This window comes from Ylistrum balloti, unplaced genomic scaffold (assembly GCF_031769215.1).
Source record: "Ylistrum balloti isolate Yb309-2 unplaced genomic scaffold, AGI_CSIRO_Ybal_v1 Utg369944, whole genome shotgun sequence".
Classification (NCBI taxonomy): Eukaryota; Metazoa; Mollusca; class Bivalvia; order Pectinida; family Pectinidae; genus Ylistrum; species Ylistrum balloti.
This window is the reverse complement of record NW_026782050.1, coordinates 153,101-172,953: the sequence shown is the minus strand read 5'-3', so window position 1 is coordinate 172,953 and position 19,853 is coordinate 153,101. Positions and strand designations below refer to the sequence as shown.

Here is a 19,853-nt window from a genome sequence, read left to right as displayed (position 1 = left end):
GCTAACACCTGTTTCTCATCTGATGACAGGTATCTGTAAATATGTTTGTTTACCTTGTGTTAATGCCTGTTTCTCACCTGATGACAGGTATCTGGAAATATGTTTGTTTACCTTGTGCCTGTTTGTCACCTGATGACAGGTATCTGTAAATATGTTTGTTTACCTTGTGCCTGTTTGTCACCTGATGACAGGTATCTGTAAATATGTTTGTTTACCTTGTGTTAATGCCTGTTTCTCACCTGATGACAGGTATCTGTAAATATGTTTGTTTACCTTGTGCTAACGCCTGTTTCTCACCTGATGACAGGTATCTGTAAATATGTTTGTTTACCTTGTGCTAACACCTGTTTCTCATCTGATGACAGGTATCTGTAAATATGTTTGTTCACCTTGTGCCTGTTTCTCATCTGATGACAGGTATCTGTAAATATGTTTGTTTACCTTGTGCTAACGCCTGTTTCTCATCTGATGACATGGAAAGTTTGAAGTTAGTTTCAAGAGAGCTGGCAATATTCTGATAGGAGCTTCCAATTTTCATCTACAACACAATAAATTGAAATAGTTATTACCATGATTGAGGAAAAACCCTACTGACTGGAGTTTGTGTTAGACTGTTGTGACAGTGTGGGACATTACAGGATGGAGTTTGTGTTAGATTGTTGTGACAGTGTGGGACATTACAGACTGGAGTTTGTGTTAGACTGTTGTGACAATGTGGGACATTACAGGATGTTGAGTGTTGACTGTTGTGTTAGACTGTTGTGACAGTGTGGGACATTACAGACTGGAGTTTGTGTTAGACTGTTGTGACAGTGTGGGACATTACAGGATGGAGTTTGTGTTAGACTGTTGTGACAGTGTGGGACATTACAGACTGGAGTTTGTGTTAGACTGTTGTGACAGTGTGGGACATTACAGGATGGAGTTTGTGTTAGACTGTTGTGACAGTGTGGGACATTACAGGATGGAGTCTGTGTTAGACTGTTGTGACAGTGTGGGACATTACAGACTGGAGTTTGTGTTAGACTGTTGTAACAGTGTGGGACATTACAGGATGGAGTTTGTGTTAGACTGTTGTAACAGTGTGGGACATTACAGGATGGAGTTTGTGTTAGACTGTTGTAACAGTGTGGGACATTACAGGATGGAGTTTGTGTTAGACTGTTGTGACAGTGTGGGACATTACAGGATGGAGTTTGTGTTAGACTGTTGTGACAATGTGGGACATTACAGGATGGAGTTTGTGTTAGACTGTTGTGACAGTGAGGGACACCACAGACTGGAGTTTGTGTAAGACTGTTGTGACAATGTGGGACATTACAGGATGGAGTTTGTGTTAGACTGTTGTAACAGTGTGGGACATTACAGGATGGAGTTTGTGTAAGACTGTTGTAACAGTGTGGGACATTACAGGATGGAATTAACATCAGCCTTACATGTTTTTTATCTTTTGGTGGATGCTCTGTCATATCATTGATTTACAAAATAAGTGTTATAAAGTGATAAACAAGATCTCTGATATGTATAATATTTTGAGGATGAAACATTATTTTTGGGGACAGATGTACAGTAAAAGTTAAAAATTAAAGGTATTGAGTGATGTCACGTGGTTCATAGTTAGTCCAAATTAAAGGTAATTAAGAAGGGGGCACCAACCTTGCTCTCTCTACTTAGGCTTGTCACCGTAGTCTCCAGAGACAACATACTATTTAAGGTGTCGACTGTACTGGCAGCTAAAACCTCATCTTGGATCAAGTTTTCATTGGCTGACAATCTGTCAATAGTTGCTGTCATAACCTTTGTAAGATATAAAATAAACTAAAACTATAAGTCAGCGGCTACAAAACTGATATAAATAGGGAATGTACATAAATTACCTTGTTATTAACCACTATGTTTTATCATTACCTGGTTTTACCGTCCTCAAGCCATTCTAACACTGCTACAGAATTTACCCTTACTTTGTATGACATGAATTAGAGAAATATAGACAAAAGTATGCAGAAAGGAAACGTTTAAAACCTTTGATTCAGAATTTGCATGTCGGCCAATATTTCTTAATCAATACTCAATGAGTTTAATTATTTCAAGATCATCGAACATAGTCATCGTCTTGAGCAAAATCTGAACAGACACTTTTCAACGATACCATCCAACAAAGCCAATCTCTTAAGCCAAATTTGAAGGTTCTAAATAGTAAAGGCGTTTCAAGTCAAACTTCCTTCACTTGTCCTGATGGTGAGATTTTAAGATACTGTTATTTCCCTACTTTTAGTTTTAGGGAGAGTTAATGTGGTTGGTGGGGGAGAGTTAATGTGGTTGGTGGGGGAGGGGGATGTGGTTGGTGGGGGAGGGGGATGTGGTTGGTGGGGGAGGGGGATGTGGTTGGTGGGGGAGAGGTATGTGGTTGGTGGGGGAGAGGGATGTGGTTGGTGGGGGAGGGGGATGTGGTTGGTGGGGGAGAGTTAATGTGGTTGGTGGGGGAGGGGGATGTGGTTGGTGGGGGAGGGGGATGTGGTTGGTGGGGGAGAGTGGGGGAGAGGTATGTGGTTGGTGGGGGAGAGGGATGTGGTTGGTGGGGGAGAGGGATGTGGTTGGTGGGGAGGGAGATGTGGTTGGTAGGGGAGGGGGATATGGTTGGTAGGGGAGGGGGAGGTGGTTGTAGGGGGAGGGGATGTGGTTGGTGGGGGAGAGTTAATGTGGTTGGTGGGGGAGGGGGATGTGGTTGGTGGGGGAGAGTTAATGTGGTTGGTGGGGGAGGGGGATGTGGTTGGTGGGGGAGAGGGATGTGGTTGGTGGGGGAGAGGGATGTCGTTGGTGGGGGAGGGAGATGTGGTCGGTGGGGGAGAGTTAATGTGGTTGGTGGGGGAGGGGGATGTGGTTGGTGGGGGAGAGGGATGTGGTTGGTGGGGGAGAGGGATGTGGTTGGTGGGGGAGGGGGATGTGGTTGGTAGGGGAGGGGGAGGTGGTTGTAGGGGGAGGGGGATGTGGTTGGTAGGGGAAGGGGAGGTGGTTGTAGGGGGAGGGGGATGTGGTTGGTAGGGGAGGGGGAGGTGGTTGTAGGGGGAGGGGGATGTGGTTGGTAGGGTAGCGGGACGGTGGGGAAGGAGGGACATTTATTTTGTCTTTGAGACATGAATGGCCTCAATTCCATCCTATTAATTGCAAATAAGATGGGACTTAATACTATTATTGGAATTGTCAGTACATAAAAATTATCTCTCTGATGATCCAGTTCATGAGCAAAATCTTGAGCAGAAGAAATTCTCCAAGAATCAACATCCTACAAAGTATGTGTTGTAGTTCATATGTCAGGCTTCTTGTAGATACCTCGTAGTATGCAGGTTTCTATTTGTAGTGAACAACCTAAACAAGACAGAAGAGGAGCTAATTCTGAAGTCAGGTTTCTAAACAGTATATTCTACTCTCGTCTACAGCTGGCTCCTTACAAATTTGAGCCATATGCAAGTTGTCACCAGTTCAAATAAAATAACATCATCTGGACCATCAGTCTTTTAGAGAAAAGTAAACAATGACGGATGGCTAAACAGTCAACATAGAATCAACCATTCACAGGTATAAAATTACTTACCTTAACGTCATGTGACAGGTTGTTATCCTGTAACAGATAAAAAGGAAATATCTTCAATGTTGTAGTTCTCTGATCAAATGTGATTCATCAAGTTATAACTCATGTGTCCTAACATTATCTGTAAGTCTGTAATTAAATGTGATGTCAGCAAAACTGTGCATCTAACATGATATCACCTGACAGAGCATGTCAACAATAATACACGTCTGTATGTCACTTCCATTATAAGTGATGTCCTGTATCAGTCTAAGGGATATTGATGATGTCCTGTATCAGTCTAAGGGATATTGTTGATGTCCTGTATCAGTCTGTGGGATATTGTTGATGTCCTGTATCAGTCTGTGAGATATTGTTGATGTCCTGTATCAGTTTGTGGGATATTGTTGATGTCCTGTATCAGTCTGTGGGATACCTACATTATTGTTGATGTCCTGTATAAGTCTGTGGGATATTGTTGATGTCCTGTATCAGTCTGTGGGATATTGATGATGTCCTGTATCAGTCTGTGGGATATTGTTGATGTCCTGTATCAGTCTGTGAGATATTGTTGATGTCCTGTATCAGTCTGTGGGATACCTACATTATTGTTGATGTCCTGTATCAGTCTGTGTGATATTGTTGATGTCCTGTATCAGTCTGTGGGATACCTACATTATTGTTGATGTCCTGTATCAGTCTGTGGGATACCTACATTATTGTTGATGTCCTGTATCAGTCTGTGAGATACCTACATTATTGTTGATGTCCTGTATCAGTCTGTGAGATACCTACATTATTGTTGATGTCCTGTATCAGTCTGTGGGATATTGTTGATGTCCTGTATCAGTCTGTGGGATATTGTTGATGTCCTGTATCAGTCTGTGGGATATTGTTGATGTCCTGTATCAGTCTGTGGGATTTTGTTGATGTCCTGTATCAGTCTGTGGGATATTGTTGATGTCCTGTATCAGTCTGTGGGATACCTACATTATTGTTGATGTCCTGTATCAGTCTGTGGGATATTGTTGATGTCCTGTATCAGTCTGTGGGATACCTACATTATTGTTGATGTCCTGTATCAGTCTGTGGGATACCTACATTATTGTTGATGTCCTGTATCAGTCTGTGGGATATTGTTGATGTCCTGTATCAGTCTGTGGGATACCTACATTATTGTTGATGTCCTGTATCAGTCTGTGGGATATTGTTGATGTCCTGTATCAGTCTGTGGGATACCTACATTATTGTTGATGTCCTGTATCAGTCTGTATGATACCTACATTATTGTTGATGTCCTGTATCAGTCTGTGGGATACCTACATTATTGTCGATGTCCTGTATCAGTCTGTGAGATATTGTTGATGTCCTGTATCAGTCTGTGGGATACCTACATTATTGTTGATGTCCTGTATCAGTCTGTGGGATATTGTTGATGTCCTGTATCAGTCTGTGGGATATTGTTGATGTCCTGTATCAGTCTGTGGGATATTGTTGATGTCCTGTATCAGTCTGTGAGATATTGTTGATGTCCTGTATCAGTCTGTGAGATATTGTTGATGTCCTGTATCAGTCTGTGGGATACCTACATTATTGTTGATGTCCTGTATCAGTCTGTGTGATATTGTTGATGTCCTGTATCAGTCTGTGGGATATTGTTGATGTCCTGTATCAGTCTGTGGGATATTGTTGATGTCCTGTATCAGTCTGTGGGATATTGTTGATGTCCTGTATCAGTCTGTGGGATATTGTTGATGTCATGTATCAGTTTGTATGATACCTACATTATTGTTGATGTCCTGTATCAGTCTGTGGGATATTGTTGATGTCCTGTATCAGTCTGTGGGATATTGTTGATGTCCTGTATCAGTCTGTGGGATATTGATGATGTCCTGTATCAGTCTGTGGGATATTGTTGATGTCCTGTATCAGTCTGTGGGATATTGTTGATGTCCTGTATCAGTCTGTGGGATACCTACATTATTGTTGATGTCCTGTATCAGTCTGTGTGATATTGTTGATGTCCTGTATCAGTCTGTGGGATATTGATGATGTCCTGTATCAGTCTGTGGGATATTGTTGATGTCCTGTATCAGTCTGTGGGATATTGTTGATGTCCTGTATCAGTCTGTGGGATATTGTTGATGTCCTGTATCAGTCTGTGGGATACCTACATTATTGTTGATGTCCTGTATCAGTCTGTGGGATATTGTTGATGTCCTGTATCAGTCTGTGGGATACCTACATTATTGTTGATGTCCTGTATCAGTCTGTGGGATATTTATTGTTGATGTCCTGTATCAGTCTGTGGGATACCTACATTCAGTCTGTGGGATATTGTTGATGTCCTGTATCAGTCTGTGGGATATTGTTGATGTCCTGTATCAGTCTGTGGGATACCTACATTATTGTTGATGTCCTGTATCAGTCTGTGGGATATTGTTGATGTCCTGTATCAGTCTGTGGGATACCTACATTATTGTTGATGTCCTGTATCAGTCTGTATGATACCTACATTATTGTTGATGTCCTGTATCAGTCTGTGGGATACCTACATTATTGTCGATGTCCTGTATCAGTCTGTGAGATATTGTTGATGTCCTGTATCAGTCTGTGAGATACCTACATTATTGTTGATGTCCTGTATCAGTCTGTGGGATACCTACATTATTGTTGATGTCCTGTATCAGTCTGTGGGATATTGTTGATGTCCTGTATCAGTCTGTGGGATATTGTCGATGTCCTGTATCAGTCTGTGAGATATTGTTGATGTCCTGTATCAGTCTGTGAGATACCTACATTATTGTTGATGTCCTGTATCAGTCTGTGGGATACCTACATTATTGTTGATGTCCTGTATCAGTCTGTGGGATATCTGTGGGATATTGATGATGTCCTGTATCAGTCTGTGGGATATTGTTGATGTCCTGTATCAGTCTGTGGGATATTGTTGATGTCCTGTATCAGTCTGTGGATATTGTTGATGTCCTGTATCAGTCTGTGGGATATTGTTGATGTCCTGTATCAGTCTGTGGGATATTGTTGATGTCCTGTATCAGTCTGTGGGATATTGTTGATGTCCTGTATCAGTCTGTGGGATATTGTTGATGTCCTGTATCAGTCTGTGGGATATTGTTGATGTCCTGTATCAGTCTGTGGGATATTGTTGATGTCCTGTATCAGTCTGTGGGATATTGTTGATGTCCTGTATCAGTCTGTGGGATATTGTTGATGTCCTGTATCAGTCTGTGGGATATTGTTGATGTCCTGTATCAGTCTGTGGGATATTGTTGATGTCCTGTATCAGTCTGTGGGATATTGTTGATGTCCTGTATCAGTCTGTGGGATACCTACATTATTGTTGATGTCCTGTATCAGTCTGTGGGATACCTACATTATTGTTGATGTCCTGTATCAGTCTGTGGGATATTGTTGATGTCCTGTATCAGTCTGTGGGATACCTACATTATTGTTGATGTCCTGTATCAGTCTGTGAGATACCTACATTATTGTTGATGTCCTGTATCAGTCTGTGGGATACCTACATTATTGTTGATGTCCTGTATCAGTCTGTGAGATATTGTTGATGTCCTGTATCAGTCTGTGGGATACCTACATTATTGTTGATGTCCTGTATCAGTCTGTGGGATATTGTTGATGTCCTGTATCAGTCTGTGGGATATTGTTGATGTCCTGTATCAGTCTGTGAGATATTGTTGATGTCCTGTATCAGTCTGTGGGATATTGTTGATGTCCTGTATCAGTCTGTGGGATACCTACATTATTGTTGATGTCCTGTATCAGTCTGTGGGATACCTACATTATTGTTGATGTCCTGTATCAGTCTGTGTGATATTGTTGATGTCCTGTATCAGTCTGTGGGATATTGTTGATGTCCTGTATCAGTCTGTGTCTGGATATTGTTGATGTCCTGTATCAGTCTGTGGTTATTGTTGATGTCCTGTATCAGTCTGTGGGATATTGTTGATGTCCTGTATAAGTCTGTGGGATATTGTTGATGTCCTGTATCAGTCTGTGGGATATTGTTGATGTCCTGTATCAGTCTGTGAGATATTGTTGATGTCCTGTATCAGTCTGTGGGATATTGTTGATGTCCTGTATCAGTCTGTGGGATATTGATGATGTCCTGTATCAGTCTGTGGGATATTGTTGATGTCCTGTATCAGTCTGTGGGATATTGTTGATGTCCTGTATCAGTCTGTGGGATATTGTTGATGTCCTGTATCAGTCTGTGGGATATTGTTGATGTCCTGTATCAGTCTGTGGGATACCTACATTATTGTTGATGTCCTGTATCAGTCTGTGGGATACCTACATTATTGTTGATGTCCTGTATCAGTCTGTGGGATATTGTTGATGTCCTGTATCAGTCTGTGGGATACCTACATTATTGTTGATGTCCTGTATCAGTCTGTGGGATACCTACATTATTGTTGATGTCCTGTATCAGTCTGTGGGATACCTACATTATTGTTGATGTCCTGTATCAGTCTGTGGGATATTGTTGATGTCCTGTATCAGTCTGTGGGATACCTACATTATTGTTGATGTCCTGTATCAGTCTGTGGGATACCTACATTATTGTTGATGTCCTGTATCAGTCTGTGAGATATTGTTGATGTCCTGTATCAGTCTGTGGGATACCTACATTATTGTTGATGTCCTGTATCAGTCTGTGGGATATTGTTGATGTCCTGTATCAGTCTGTGGGATACCCACATTATTGTTGATGTCCTGTATCAGTCTGTGGGATATTGTTGATGTCCTGTATCAGTCTGTGAGATACTTACATTATTGTTGATGTCCTGTGTCAATTTGTGTATCAGACCATTAGACAACATGATGATTCCCATCATGTCTTTCTCTGCTTCATATAATAACATCTCTGTACAGTTGGTGACCTCTAGGAGAGTGTAATCTGGAGGCATCACCTGAAGTCCATAAAACTCTCGTTTACTTTACAATGACACAGTTGGTGTCATCAATAACAAGAGGCCCATAGGGTCTGTAGTGCTCACCTCATTAAGTTTGCTGAAATTGCTTCGTTAAAAGAAATAAAAAGTAGTCAAAAGACTTTTACCTATTTTCCCTAGAAGTTGGAACACACTTAATTTGTACATCCTATAGTTTAGTTGGAACACACTTAATTTGTACATCCTATAGTTTAGTTGGAACACACTTAATTTGTACATCCTATAGTTTAGTTGGAACACACTTAATCTGACTGACACTCAGACATAAAATGTTGATGTGGAGTTTAAAGATTGATGCCAAACGAAAGGCTGATGAAAATTCAATATAAATAGACTTTTGTCTGCTCCTACACCACTGACGGATGAAAATGTGTCTAACGAGTTTGTTTAAAAAACCCCCAGATTTTCTGAATAAATCCCCTCCTGTTTAACTGTTTACCTGCACAGTGTTAGTGACAGTTATGACACTTCCATAAAAGTCTTTTATCGTAACCACTAGGTCCACCTTGTAGTCGTTGTTAGGATCACCCTCACCGAGGATCATCTCTGGAGCTGTAGCCCATGATCCCAGTACACGGAAAAATGGAGTCCTCTTGTACTCACTACTGGTGTTCGAGGCAACGTAGAAGGTAAAATCGAAGTTACGTCTGTACGTTTTATCTACTGATACATCTCGTGTCTTCTGAACCCCTTCATCCAGCCAATCCATGCACGATACAATAAATTTACTTCTGAATGCTGTACCTGAGAACAGAAAGAAATGTCCAACTACAAAAGTGCTTTCTGTGTGAAGAAATAACATAATTCCAAGATTGTATAAATTTTGCTATATGTTCTATGTTGATTTAACAGCTATGTTGTGGGGAAGACATTTTCACAAGAAACAAGAAATGACAATTTACATTATGAGTGTTGCTAGAACTAACAAAGAGATCCATAGGGGATCTTGGCCCCCATCATTGTTTGATCTTTTTATATTTTTTAAAAACTAGATCCTTTCCTTTCTTTTCTCTTCTTTCCTCAGAATTCACTCTTAATTTTATCAAATTTGAGCATTCCCATGATAAATAGCCAAAAAGAATTTTCAATAGCCAAATCCAAGGTTGTTGCTTGGTGGCCATTTTGTTATTCTGATCAAAACCAAAATGGAACAACTAGGGCCCTATGAGAACTTACATAAAAAATGTGAGAATTTCACAAGAAATAACAAAAACAAACTTTCATTGTAAAAATGCAAAATGGATGCATGTTGACCATTTTGTTTTCTTGATCAGTCCCAAAATTGGAATGGCAAAACTAGGAACCAAGGTGCAACAACACCAGAATTTTGAGAAATATACAACCAGTGCTTCTGAAGAAATTGTAATAACAAGAATAATTCATGAACAGATGACCGCAGGCATCGGGTGATTGGAATGTTACTGTGTTAATGTTACTTCATGGCTGTGATGTTACCCACCTTGATGTTACTTCATGGCTGTGATGTTACCTACCTTGATGTTACTTCATGGCTGTGATGTTACCCACCTTGATGTTACTTCATGGCTGTGATGTTACCCACCTTGATGTTACTTCATGGCTGTGATGTTACCCACCTTGATGTTACTTCATGGCTGTGATGTTACCCACCTTGATGTTACTTCATGGCTGTGATGTTACCCACCTTGATGTTACTTCATGGCTGTGATGTTACCCACCTTGATGTTACTTCATGGCTGTGATGTTACCCACCTTGATGTTACTTCATGGCTGTGATGTTACCTACCTTGATGTTACTTTATGGCTGTGATGTTACCTACCTTGATGTTACTTATTGGCTGTGATGTTACCTACCTTGATGTTACTTCATGGCTGTGATATTACCCACCTTGATGTTACTTCATGGCTGTGATGTTACCCACCTTGATGTTACTTCATGGCTGTGATGTTACCCACCTTGATGTTACTTCATGGCTGTGATGTTACCCACCTTGATGTTACTTATTGGCTGTGATGTTACCTACCTTGATGTTACTTCATGGCTGTGATGTTACCTACCTTGATGTTACTTCATGGCTGTGATATTACCCACCTTGATGTTACTTCATGGCTGTGATGTTACCTACCTTGATGTTACTTATTGGCTGTGATGTTACCCACCTTGATGTTACTTATTGGCTGTGATGTTACCTACCTTGATTTTACTTATTGGCTGTGATGTTACCCACCTTGATGTTACTTCATGGCTGTGATGTTACCTACCTTGATGTTACTTTATGACTGTGATGTTACCCACCTTGATGTTACTTTTTGACCGTGATATGTTACCCGTGTTGATTTTTCTATCTTATACATACCTATGTTGATGTTGGTGCTACACTTTCCATTGTATGGTGGCCATGTTACCCAAAATGAACGTTTGGTGTAATCATTCCCAGAAAGCAGTTGTATTTCATAAGATTCTCCCACTTCCAAAAGACCTGGTTTGATAGCTAGGTTTGCACTGCTGGTTCCTGGTGTAACAGAAACATATTAATAAGATACAGTCCACATATTTGCCATTTATAATCTTTACCTTTTATATTTCATTAAATCAGACTTTCATTTTTTTTCAAAGAAATTTATTAAAACTGACATTGCACTATACAGCTATGCAGTGGATTCATTCCTACCAAACAAAACACCTGTGGTGGATTAATTCCTACCAAACAAACACCTGTTGTGGATTCATTCCTACCAAACAAACACCTGTTGTTGATTCATTTCTACCAAACAAACACCTGTGGTGGATTCATTACTACCAAACAAAACACCTTTGGTGGTTTCATTCCTACCAAACAAACACCTGTGGTGGATTCATTCCTACCAAGCAAACATCGGTTGTGGATTCATTCCTACCAAACAAACACCTGTTGTTGATTCATTCCTACCAAACCAACACCTGTTGTTGATTCATTCCTCCCAAACAAACACCTGTTGTTGATTCATTCCTACCAAACAAACACCTGTTGTGGATTCATTCCTACCAAACAAACACCTGTGGTGGATTCATTCCTACCAAGCAAACATCGGTTGTGGATTCATTCCTACCAAACAAACACCTGTTGTGAATTCATTCCTACCAAACAAACACATGTGGTGGATTCATTCCTACCAAACAAACACCTGTGGTTGATTCATTCCTACCAAACAAACACCTGTGGTGGATTCATTCCTACCAAACAAACACCTGTGGTGGATTCATTCCTACCAAACAAACACCTGTGGTGGATTCATTCCTACCAAACAAACACATGTGGTGGATTCATTCCTACCAAACAAACACCTGTGGTGGATTCATTCCTACCAAACAAACATCAGTTGTGGATTCATTCCTACCAAACAAACACCTGTTGTTGATTCATTCCTCCCAAACCAACACCTGTTGTTGATTCATTCCTCCCAAACAAACACATGTGGTGGATTCATTCCTCCCAAACAAACACCTGTTGTTGATTCATTCCTACCAAACAAACACCTGTTGTGGATTCATTCCTACCAAACAAACATCTGTTGTGGATTCATTCCTACCAAACAAACACCTGTTGTTGATTCATTCCTACCAAACAAACACCTGTTGTTGATTCATTCCTACCAAACCAACACCTGTTGTTGATTCATTCCTCCCAAACAAACACATGTGGTGGATTCATTCCTCCCAAACAAACACCTGTTGTTGATTCATTCCTCCCAAACCAACACCTGTTGTGGATTCATTCCTCCCAAACAAACACATGTGGTGGATTCATTCCTCCCAAACAAACACCTGTTGTGAATTCATTCCTACCAAACAAACACCTGTTGTGAATTCATTCCTACCAAACAAACACCTGTTGTGGATTCATTCCTACCAAACAAACACCTGTTGTTGATTCATTCCTACCAAACAAACACCTGTTGTGGATTCATTCCTACCAAACAAACACCTGTTGTTGATTCATTTCTACCAAACAAACACATGTGGTGGATTCATTCCTACCAAACAAACACCTGTTGTTGATTCATTCCTACCAAACAAACACCTGTTGTGAATTCATTCCAACCAAACAAACACATGTGGTGGATTCATTCCTCCCAAACCAACACCTGTTGTTGATTCATTCCTACCAAACCAACACCTGTTGTTGATTCATTCCTACCAAACCAACACCTGTTGTTGATTCATTCCTCCCAAACCAACACCTGTTGTTGATTCATTCCTACCAAACAAACACCTGTTGTGGATTCATTCCTACCAAACAAACACCTGTTGTTGATTCATTCCTTCAATTTTGAACATGGCAACATGAACAATACATTTCATAATTCAGCCTTAATTGACTAATGATGGTCGACTCTCTTAAGGATTTGAAATTAAGTAGAGTGTTGATAAGGATTTTCTGAAGATGTCTTCCTATGAAACTCAATAACAAACTCTGAACCAGAAATAGTGTACAATTATCATTAACAGATGGACAGACCACAAAAGTATTAGAAAACTCATTAGCATCAGAAATATCAGGCTAGGATCTTAATATGATAATGGAGTTAAATAGATGTTAAATACCAGTATATGTCCAGGCATCCAAATAGTCAATCAGGTATGCTTTTCCATCATCAATTTTATAGAGACGCCAAGTATAGGTAAGGTCAAGTCGATTGTACAGTGTACAGGTAAGGCACTCTCCCTTCAAACGTACAGGTAAGGAGGCACTTACGACGCTGTAACAATTCTCTATACACCTGTAAATATAACACAGGTAAGATGCTGTAACAATTCTCTATACACCTGTAAATATAACACAGGTAAGATGCTGTAACAATTCTCTATACACCTGTAAATATAACACAGGTAAGATGCTGTAACAATTCTCTATAAATATAACACAGGTGAGATGCTGTAACAATTCTCTATATACCTGTTAACATATATGAGGGGGAGAGGGAAGGGGGCTGTAACCTAACTATAGGATATATATGTGGGGGAGAGGGAAGGGGGCTGTAACCTAACTATAGGATATATATGTGGGGGAGAGGGGAGGGGGCTGTAACCTAACTATAGGATATATATGTGGGGGAGAGGGGAGGGGCTGTAACCTAACTATAGGATATATATGTGGGGGAGAGGGAAGGGGGCTGTAACCTAACTATAGGATATATATGTGGGGGAGAGGGAAGGGGGCTGTAACCTAACTATAGGATATATATGTGGGGGAGAGGGAAGGGGGCTGTAACCTAACTATAGGATATATATGTGGAGGAGAGGGAAGGGGGCTGTAACCTAACTATAGGATATATATGTGGGGGAGAGGGAAGGGGGCTGTAACCTAACTATAGGATATATATGTGGGGGAGAGGGAAGGGGGCTGTAACCTAACTATAGGATATATATGTGGGGGAGAGGGAAGGGGGCTGTAACCTAACTATAGGATATATATGTGGGGGAGAGGGAAGGGGGCTGTAACCTAACTATAGGATATATATGTGGGGGAGAGGGAAGGGGGCTGTAACCTAACTATAGGATATATATGAGAGGGAAGGGGGCTGTAACCTATATAACTATAGGATATATATGTGGGGGAGAGGGAAGGGGGCTGTAACCTAACTATAGGATATATATGTGGGGGAGAGGGAAGGGGGCTGTAACCTAACTATAGGATATATATGTGGGGGAGAGGGAAGGGGGCTGTAACCTAACTATAGGATATATATGTGGGGGAGAGGGAAGGGGGCTGTAACCTAACTATAGGATATATATGTGGGGGAGAGGGAAGGGGGCTGTAACCTAACTATAGGATATATATGTGGGGGAGAGGGAAGGGGGCTGTAACCTAATTATAGGATATATATGTGTATCTATACTATGAGCCTTTCACCTGGAAAATAGCGTTTGGATTACTGTCCATTAAATGATTCTGTTTTTGCTTTTTAACCAACCAAGTATACTAGGAGAAACTTATTTTCATCAGCAATACTTACTTAATTGAGAGCATAGCAGCTGAATTTTGAATCACTATGATGTCTTGTGCCTTCCATTGCACTAGTCCTCCTTGAGTCATTTTGGCCACAACACTCTTCATTGACGCCGATTGTAAATCTGTGCCCGGAATAGTAACAGTAGTAGTGTTTTCACCGGCGCCTATCGCCAAAGAAGAAAAGCAGTATTCCAGGGATTTCAAGTCAGCAGAATTTTCATGGCGGTTAGGATCAAACTTTGTTGTGTCACCTATCATCCAGCAGTACCAAGTAATGTCATACCAAGTTTTGTGGATAGGGTAATCCAAATCTAAAGACTTCCTGGCATCCAGATTAAAAGAATTTCCCAAGAGGACGGTGCGCTGGTCACCTCCTTCCAGTTCTAGCACCAGAGGAGTTGGCTCTTCATAAAGATAAACAACACTTGTATCATTGAAAAACGAGAATCCGTCTATGTATATGGTAACATTGATTGCATAGAGACCATATCTGAGAGAAGCTGGTGGTATATACAGGTACGGAAGGGAAGCCATGTTAATTGCAGACTCATTGAAACTTCCACCATCAGGACGCGAAATATTCCACAAAAACACAACATGCTGAATTGGCATGCAGTAGGTATCTGCCAACGCCCGCAACCTGAGCGCCACCGAGGGATAAGTGTTACTAGGTTTGGAACTATTACTGGAAAATCCCAATATGGTTACCTTCGGGAAAGTACAAGGAAATTCTAGAATGACAACAGACATCTGAGCATGCTCAAGAGACACTTCATTTTCAGCTTCTACAGTAACAGTGTAAGTATCAGCTAGGCTGTAGGAATGAGTGATAGACAAAGAGTTTCCTGAAGAGGCTGTGAAAATGAAACCACTGTATTTTGGCTTTAATGGACAGTTGGCACCTCCAAATACATAGTTACTCCCGTCACCAGGACTGAAGTGAATACATGTGTTGGTGCCAACGGTTAAAAATCTAATGGTAAATTCTACAGGCCAGCTGATTTTACTTATTCTGTCCCCATATAAGATGAGTCCTCTGGTTTCTTCCATGATTGATATTGTTTCAGTGTTGTTGATGACTGTTCCAAATGAGTTGGTAGCTGTCACTATCAGAGTGTACACTGATATCTGGGTGTAAACATGGGTGATGTTCACCTTGCCATTTGGGTAGGTGACAGGTGTGGTAGTATTGTATAGTGGGCTTCCATCACCAAAATCAATGGAGTAGAAAACCAGTGATCCAGCATCTATATCAGTAGTAATGGTGGAGATCATACCTAGGGGGAGATAACTGGCAGCATCTACAGACAGCTTTTCTATTTCACTTCCAACCTGAACTGTCTCATTGTACAAGAAACTGCTGACATTGTTATGACAGAAGATGGAGATTGTGAAAAATCCATTTACAGTGTAATTGTGCATTGTGTTTATGTATCCATCAACCAGAATGAGAGGGTCAAATGTATCGGAAGCACCATCACCAAAATAGATATCACATACAGCATCTGTAGGGTGGGAAACATTGACCAACGTCAGATTGACTTTAACAAGATGAAATGGGTCAGCCACAGTGATGATAGACACAGACAGTACATCAACAGGATGCTCAGCAATAACCATGGATGAATTAGACACAGAATTCAAGCAGTTAGAAGCATTGGTCTTGATCAGGAAACTTCCACTGGATGAGAACGAGTGTGCTACAGAGTACTTGTAATCTAAAAGGTGGTACACCACAAAATGATCAACTGTTCCATCATCAAAGTTAATGAAGACATCAGCTATGGAAATATTGAGTGCACTCAGATCACAAGAAAAAATTTCACCAACTTTAACAAATTGCTTTGAGGTATTGAGTGTAAGGAAGAGAAGTTCTGATCCTATGTTTACAGATGTAGCTTGATGAAGAACCATTGACACAATATTTGAGGCAGTCAAGTTGAAGGTATGTATTCCAGTTGTTTGGTAGACAGACTGATTCACAAACAAACTCTGTGGGATACTCAGAGAAGCATATTCCTCATTTAAAAGTGTTAGGTTTTTGTAGTAGAGATTGACTGAGGTATTGGATCCTTTGTCAGCAAGCCAAGTGATGTTGATAACATCACCATACTGGTAACACTGAGGAGAGAGAAGGGTGAGGTTCACTATAGGGTGTAAACTGATCAGGGTTTTAGAAGTCCCAGCCACAGAGGCGTTGTTAGTACAGGACACATTTAACAGATTCGTATTCTCTTGAGAGTAAATGTGACTGAACTGGAATGGTTCTGACGTGTTCTCATGGTAAACACTGTTCTGAGATCCATCACCATACTGTAGTGTACAGGTCACAAAATTTCCACCTAAAACTTTCACTGTAATGTTGAGTAAGGTGTCAGTGGCTGTAACATTGTCCGAGTATATTTCTACACCTTCTAAAGAGGTCAGTACATAGATGGGAACTAAAACCTTTTTCCAGCTGATTTCATTCAGGGCTTCTATCTGCAGAGTATACAAGCCTCCGTTAGGATAAACAAGTGTTGTGTAATTACGGCCGGTGTAGTACGTGTCACGGCCATCTCCTCCATTGATACTGAAACCTGCAAATGCAAGCTCCGTACCTGCAACCATGGTAACAGATAGAACCTGGTCAACTAAGACTGCCATGCCAGGGTCTAAAGTAATGTCCAGCAATGTAACTGGGACAGTAACATTTAGAAAGTCACGAAGACCACTCAGCTGGTAGATGAGGAAATCATTGTAACCACACACAGGGTTGACTTCATAGTCATTGTGTGTGATTGTTAACGGAGCTGTCTCTAGACCACAGTAACACTGAAGATGGAAGCCTGCAAACCTCACATCTGTAACACTGTCCTGACAGGCCTGTATACAGGAAGTGATGTCACCAGGCCCCAATAACTGCAGAAGGTCACTCTCAACTGATGTGGGAAAACAGCCATACTTCTGAACTGAAAAGACAAATGAACTGATCTACAGTAAAATCATTATGTTATTACAAAACAAACAGTTAATGTTTTAAACTGTCAAACTGTAATGGTGTCATGATTTTTGTAAATAGGTCACAGCTGGGGTGATGGTGTCATTCATATTACCTGTAATTGGTGTCATGATTTTTGTAAATAGGTCACAGCTGGGGTGATGGTGTCATTCGTATTACCTTTAATAGGTGTTATGATTTTTGTAAACAGGTCACAGCTGGGGTGATGATGAATGTCATTCTCGGAGAAGTTGCTAGTGATGTTGGCATGATACACCATACAGGAACCAAATGCTCTATCATCACAGAAACCAAACACAGAACAGGTGTCATTGTCACAGATGTGGTGGCATTCATCCCTGGTCACATCTTCCCACATTGTCCAGCCATCATCCTGGAGGTCAGTGTGCACATACTGCATCCATAGGTCACCTGATGGGACGGTCAAAACAAAGGAGCAGGTTAACATATAAAGGTATAATATAGAAATTTTAATAATGATGAAATGTGACCTTTTCCCCTCTGGCCATGACACATCAAAGCAAGAATTGAATGAGTTGTACAAGTTGATGTTACCATACTTATAAGGTTAGAAAATAACAACTACAATATTAGGAAAATCACGTCTTATAATAAATTTATTTTGAAAATGTCACTTAAGGGCTATAACAAAAATTGTATTAATCAGTTTAGTTTGTATAGATAGAGCCTCTGAAGGTGAATGAGCCACAAAAAAAAAACCTACAAAAAAAACAAACAAGAGGTCCATGGGCATTAATAGTCATCTGACTATAAAGACATATATATTATATGCTGGTAACAGCAGTAGCAGTTGTGGGAACAATTATAAATTAAGTAAAACAGTTCAGAATACTTTAGCAGTAATGGCAAAAAACTCTTTTCGATTCAGTTTCTCAACATTCCAAAATTTCAGCTCAATGGCATCAGGGGAACTGCAGAACTTAAAAATGTGCTTTTCAAAATAATGGCCACGACGGCCATCTTGGATTTTGGATCAATCCAAAAAATAACAAAATTTGGTCAGGATCAGCTCAGAATCATTTCATTCAAGCTCAATCCCACAGTAGAACTTGAAAAGTTTAAAACGTAAAAAGTTAACGCGAGGCAGATGGTGCATGACAACGAATCAAAGGACTCCATTGGTCATTAATTGACCTAGATAAAAAGTTAGGTAAAGTATAATAAAGTTTAAATCTCATATTTTCTTCGTTTTATGAACTTACCATCAAACTTTGCCCTGTCCAATATTTGAAACTCGTCCACAGCAAATCTACCCATCACTGCAGCTTGAGACGGAGTGTCACCAAACATTAGGTGCTGGGTGGTTGTGGTCGGAGCAGTAGACCTCACAGTTCCTGTATCACTCATAGATGACAAGACATCATCTACATAGACTTTGACACCAAACATCGGGTGGAAAGTTAGAGTAACCAAATTCCACGTCCACCACTGCAAGTTAAACCAAGTTCTATACTCCATGGAGGTCTGCAGTATAGTCACTTCAAAGTAGCGCCTAAACGGTAGACTTTTGTTCATGGCTGTGTAGAGGAGGGCAATGCCCAGGCCATGAGGGTCATGACCTCCGGTGGTGAAGATCACCTGATCAGTATCATTCTCTAGTGACATCTGTAGATACAGACTAATGGTGAAGCCGTGCTCACACCTGTCAATGTCAAGGACACAGGTAGACTGGTTTGCCAGTTTGGTGGTCAGATTGACCCAGTCTACACCAGACACCAGACTGGAGCCATTCATGTACACAGCCTCTACAGGAGTCGCTCGGCCATCCTCAGGAGATGGCGATGTTTCAAAACTTTCTACAAACTTTGTGCGTACGTATGTAGAATTTTCTGCAACATCAAAAGTGCTTTAATTTTCAGCAACTGCATAAGATCTTCAATTGATTTACATAATAAATATAATTTTTTATTAGTATTATGCAACACAGTAATACATATAAAACCATATTGTTCACATACCTGGTAAGTTTGTACACAAATGGCAACTTCTGATTTAAACTCAAAAGACAGTTTAAAAAGCATTTGGAAAATATTACAGATCTGTGCACTATGTTTATAAAACCTATCATATGTTGTCCATGCTTACTGTAAAGTTCCAGCATACTGCTGCTATTCAATGGTCGTGGCCGAAACCAGAATTCATCTATAGCTCCCTGAAATCCATCAGCATTTATATCATTGTAACCAGAGATACCACCAAGGGTCAAGGTTGTTGGCTGGGGTGGGTTGCCAGTGGTTACATCATTTGTTGACACAGACTGACTCTGATCTACACCATTTACATGTAGTATGATACTG

General features: G+C 40.6%; 1 protein-coding gene across 1 annotated transcript in view; it reads right to left on the bottom strand.

The window, feature by feature from the left end:
- The window catches only part of LOC132547260 (polycystin-1-like protein 2), a 34,775-nt gene extending 19,491 nt beyond the window's left edge, over window positions 1-15,284 (bottom strand). Inside the window, exons 1-8 of the mRNA XM_060211025.1 lie at window positions 14,539-15,284; window positions 13,127-13,302; window positions 10,899-11,054; window positions 9,002-9,306; window positions 8,380-8,520; window positions 3,593-3,619; window positions 1,657-1,797; window positions 442-538 (exon numbers count right to left, since the gene is read on the bottom strand). Of these exons, the coding sequence (XP_060067008.1) occupies window positions 442-538; window positions 1,657-1,797; window positions 3,593-3,619; window positions 8,380-8,520; window positions 9,002-9,306; window positions 10,899-11,054; window positions 13,127-13,302; window positions 14,539-15,284 (1,789 nt within the window). The remainder of the gene's footprint in view (window positions 1-441; window positions 539-1,656; window positions 1,798-3,592; window positions 3,620-8,379; window positions 8,521-9,001; window positions 9,307-10,898; window positions 11,055-13,126; window positions 13,303-14,538) is intronic.
- Between the last annotated feature and the right edge of the window lie 4,569 nt (window positions 15,285-19,853).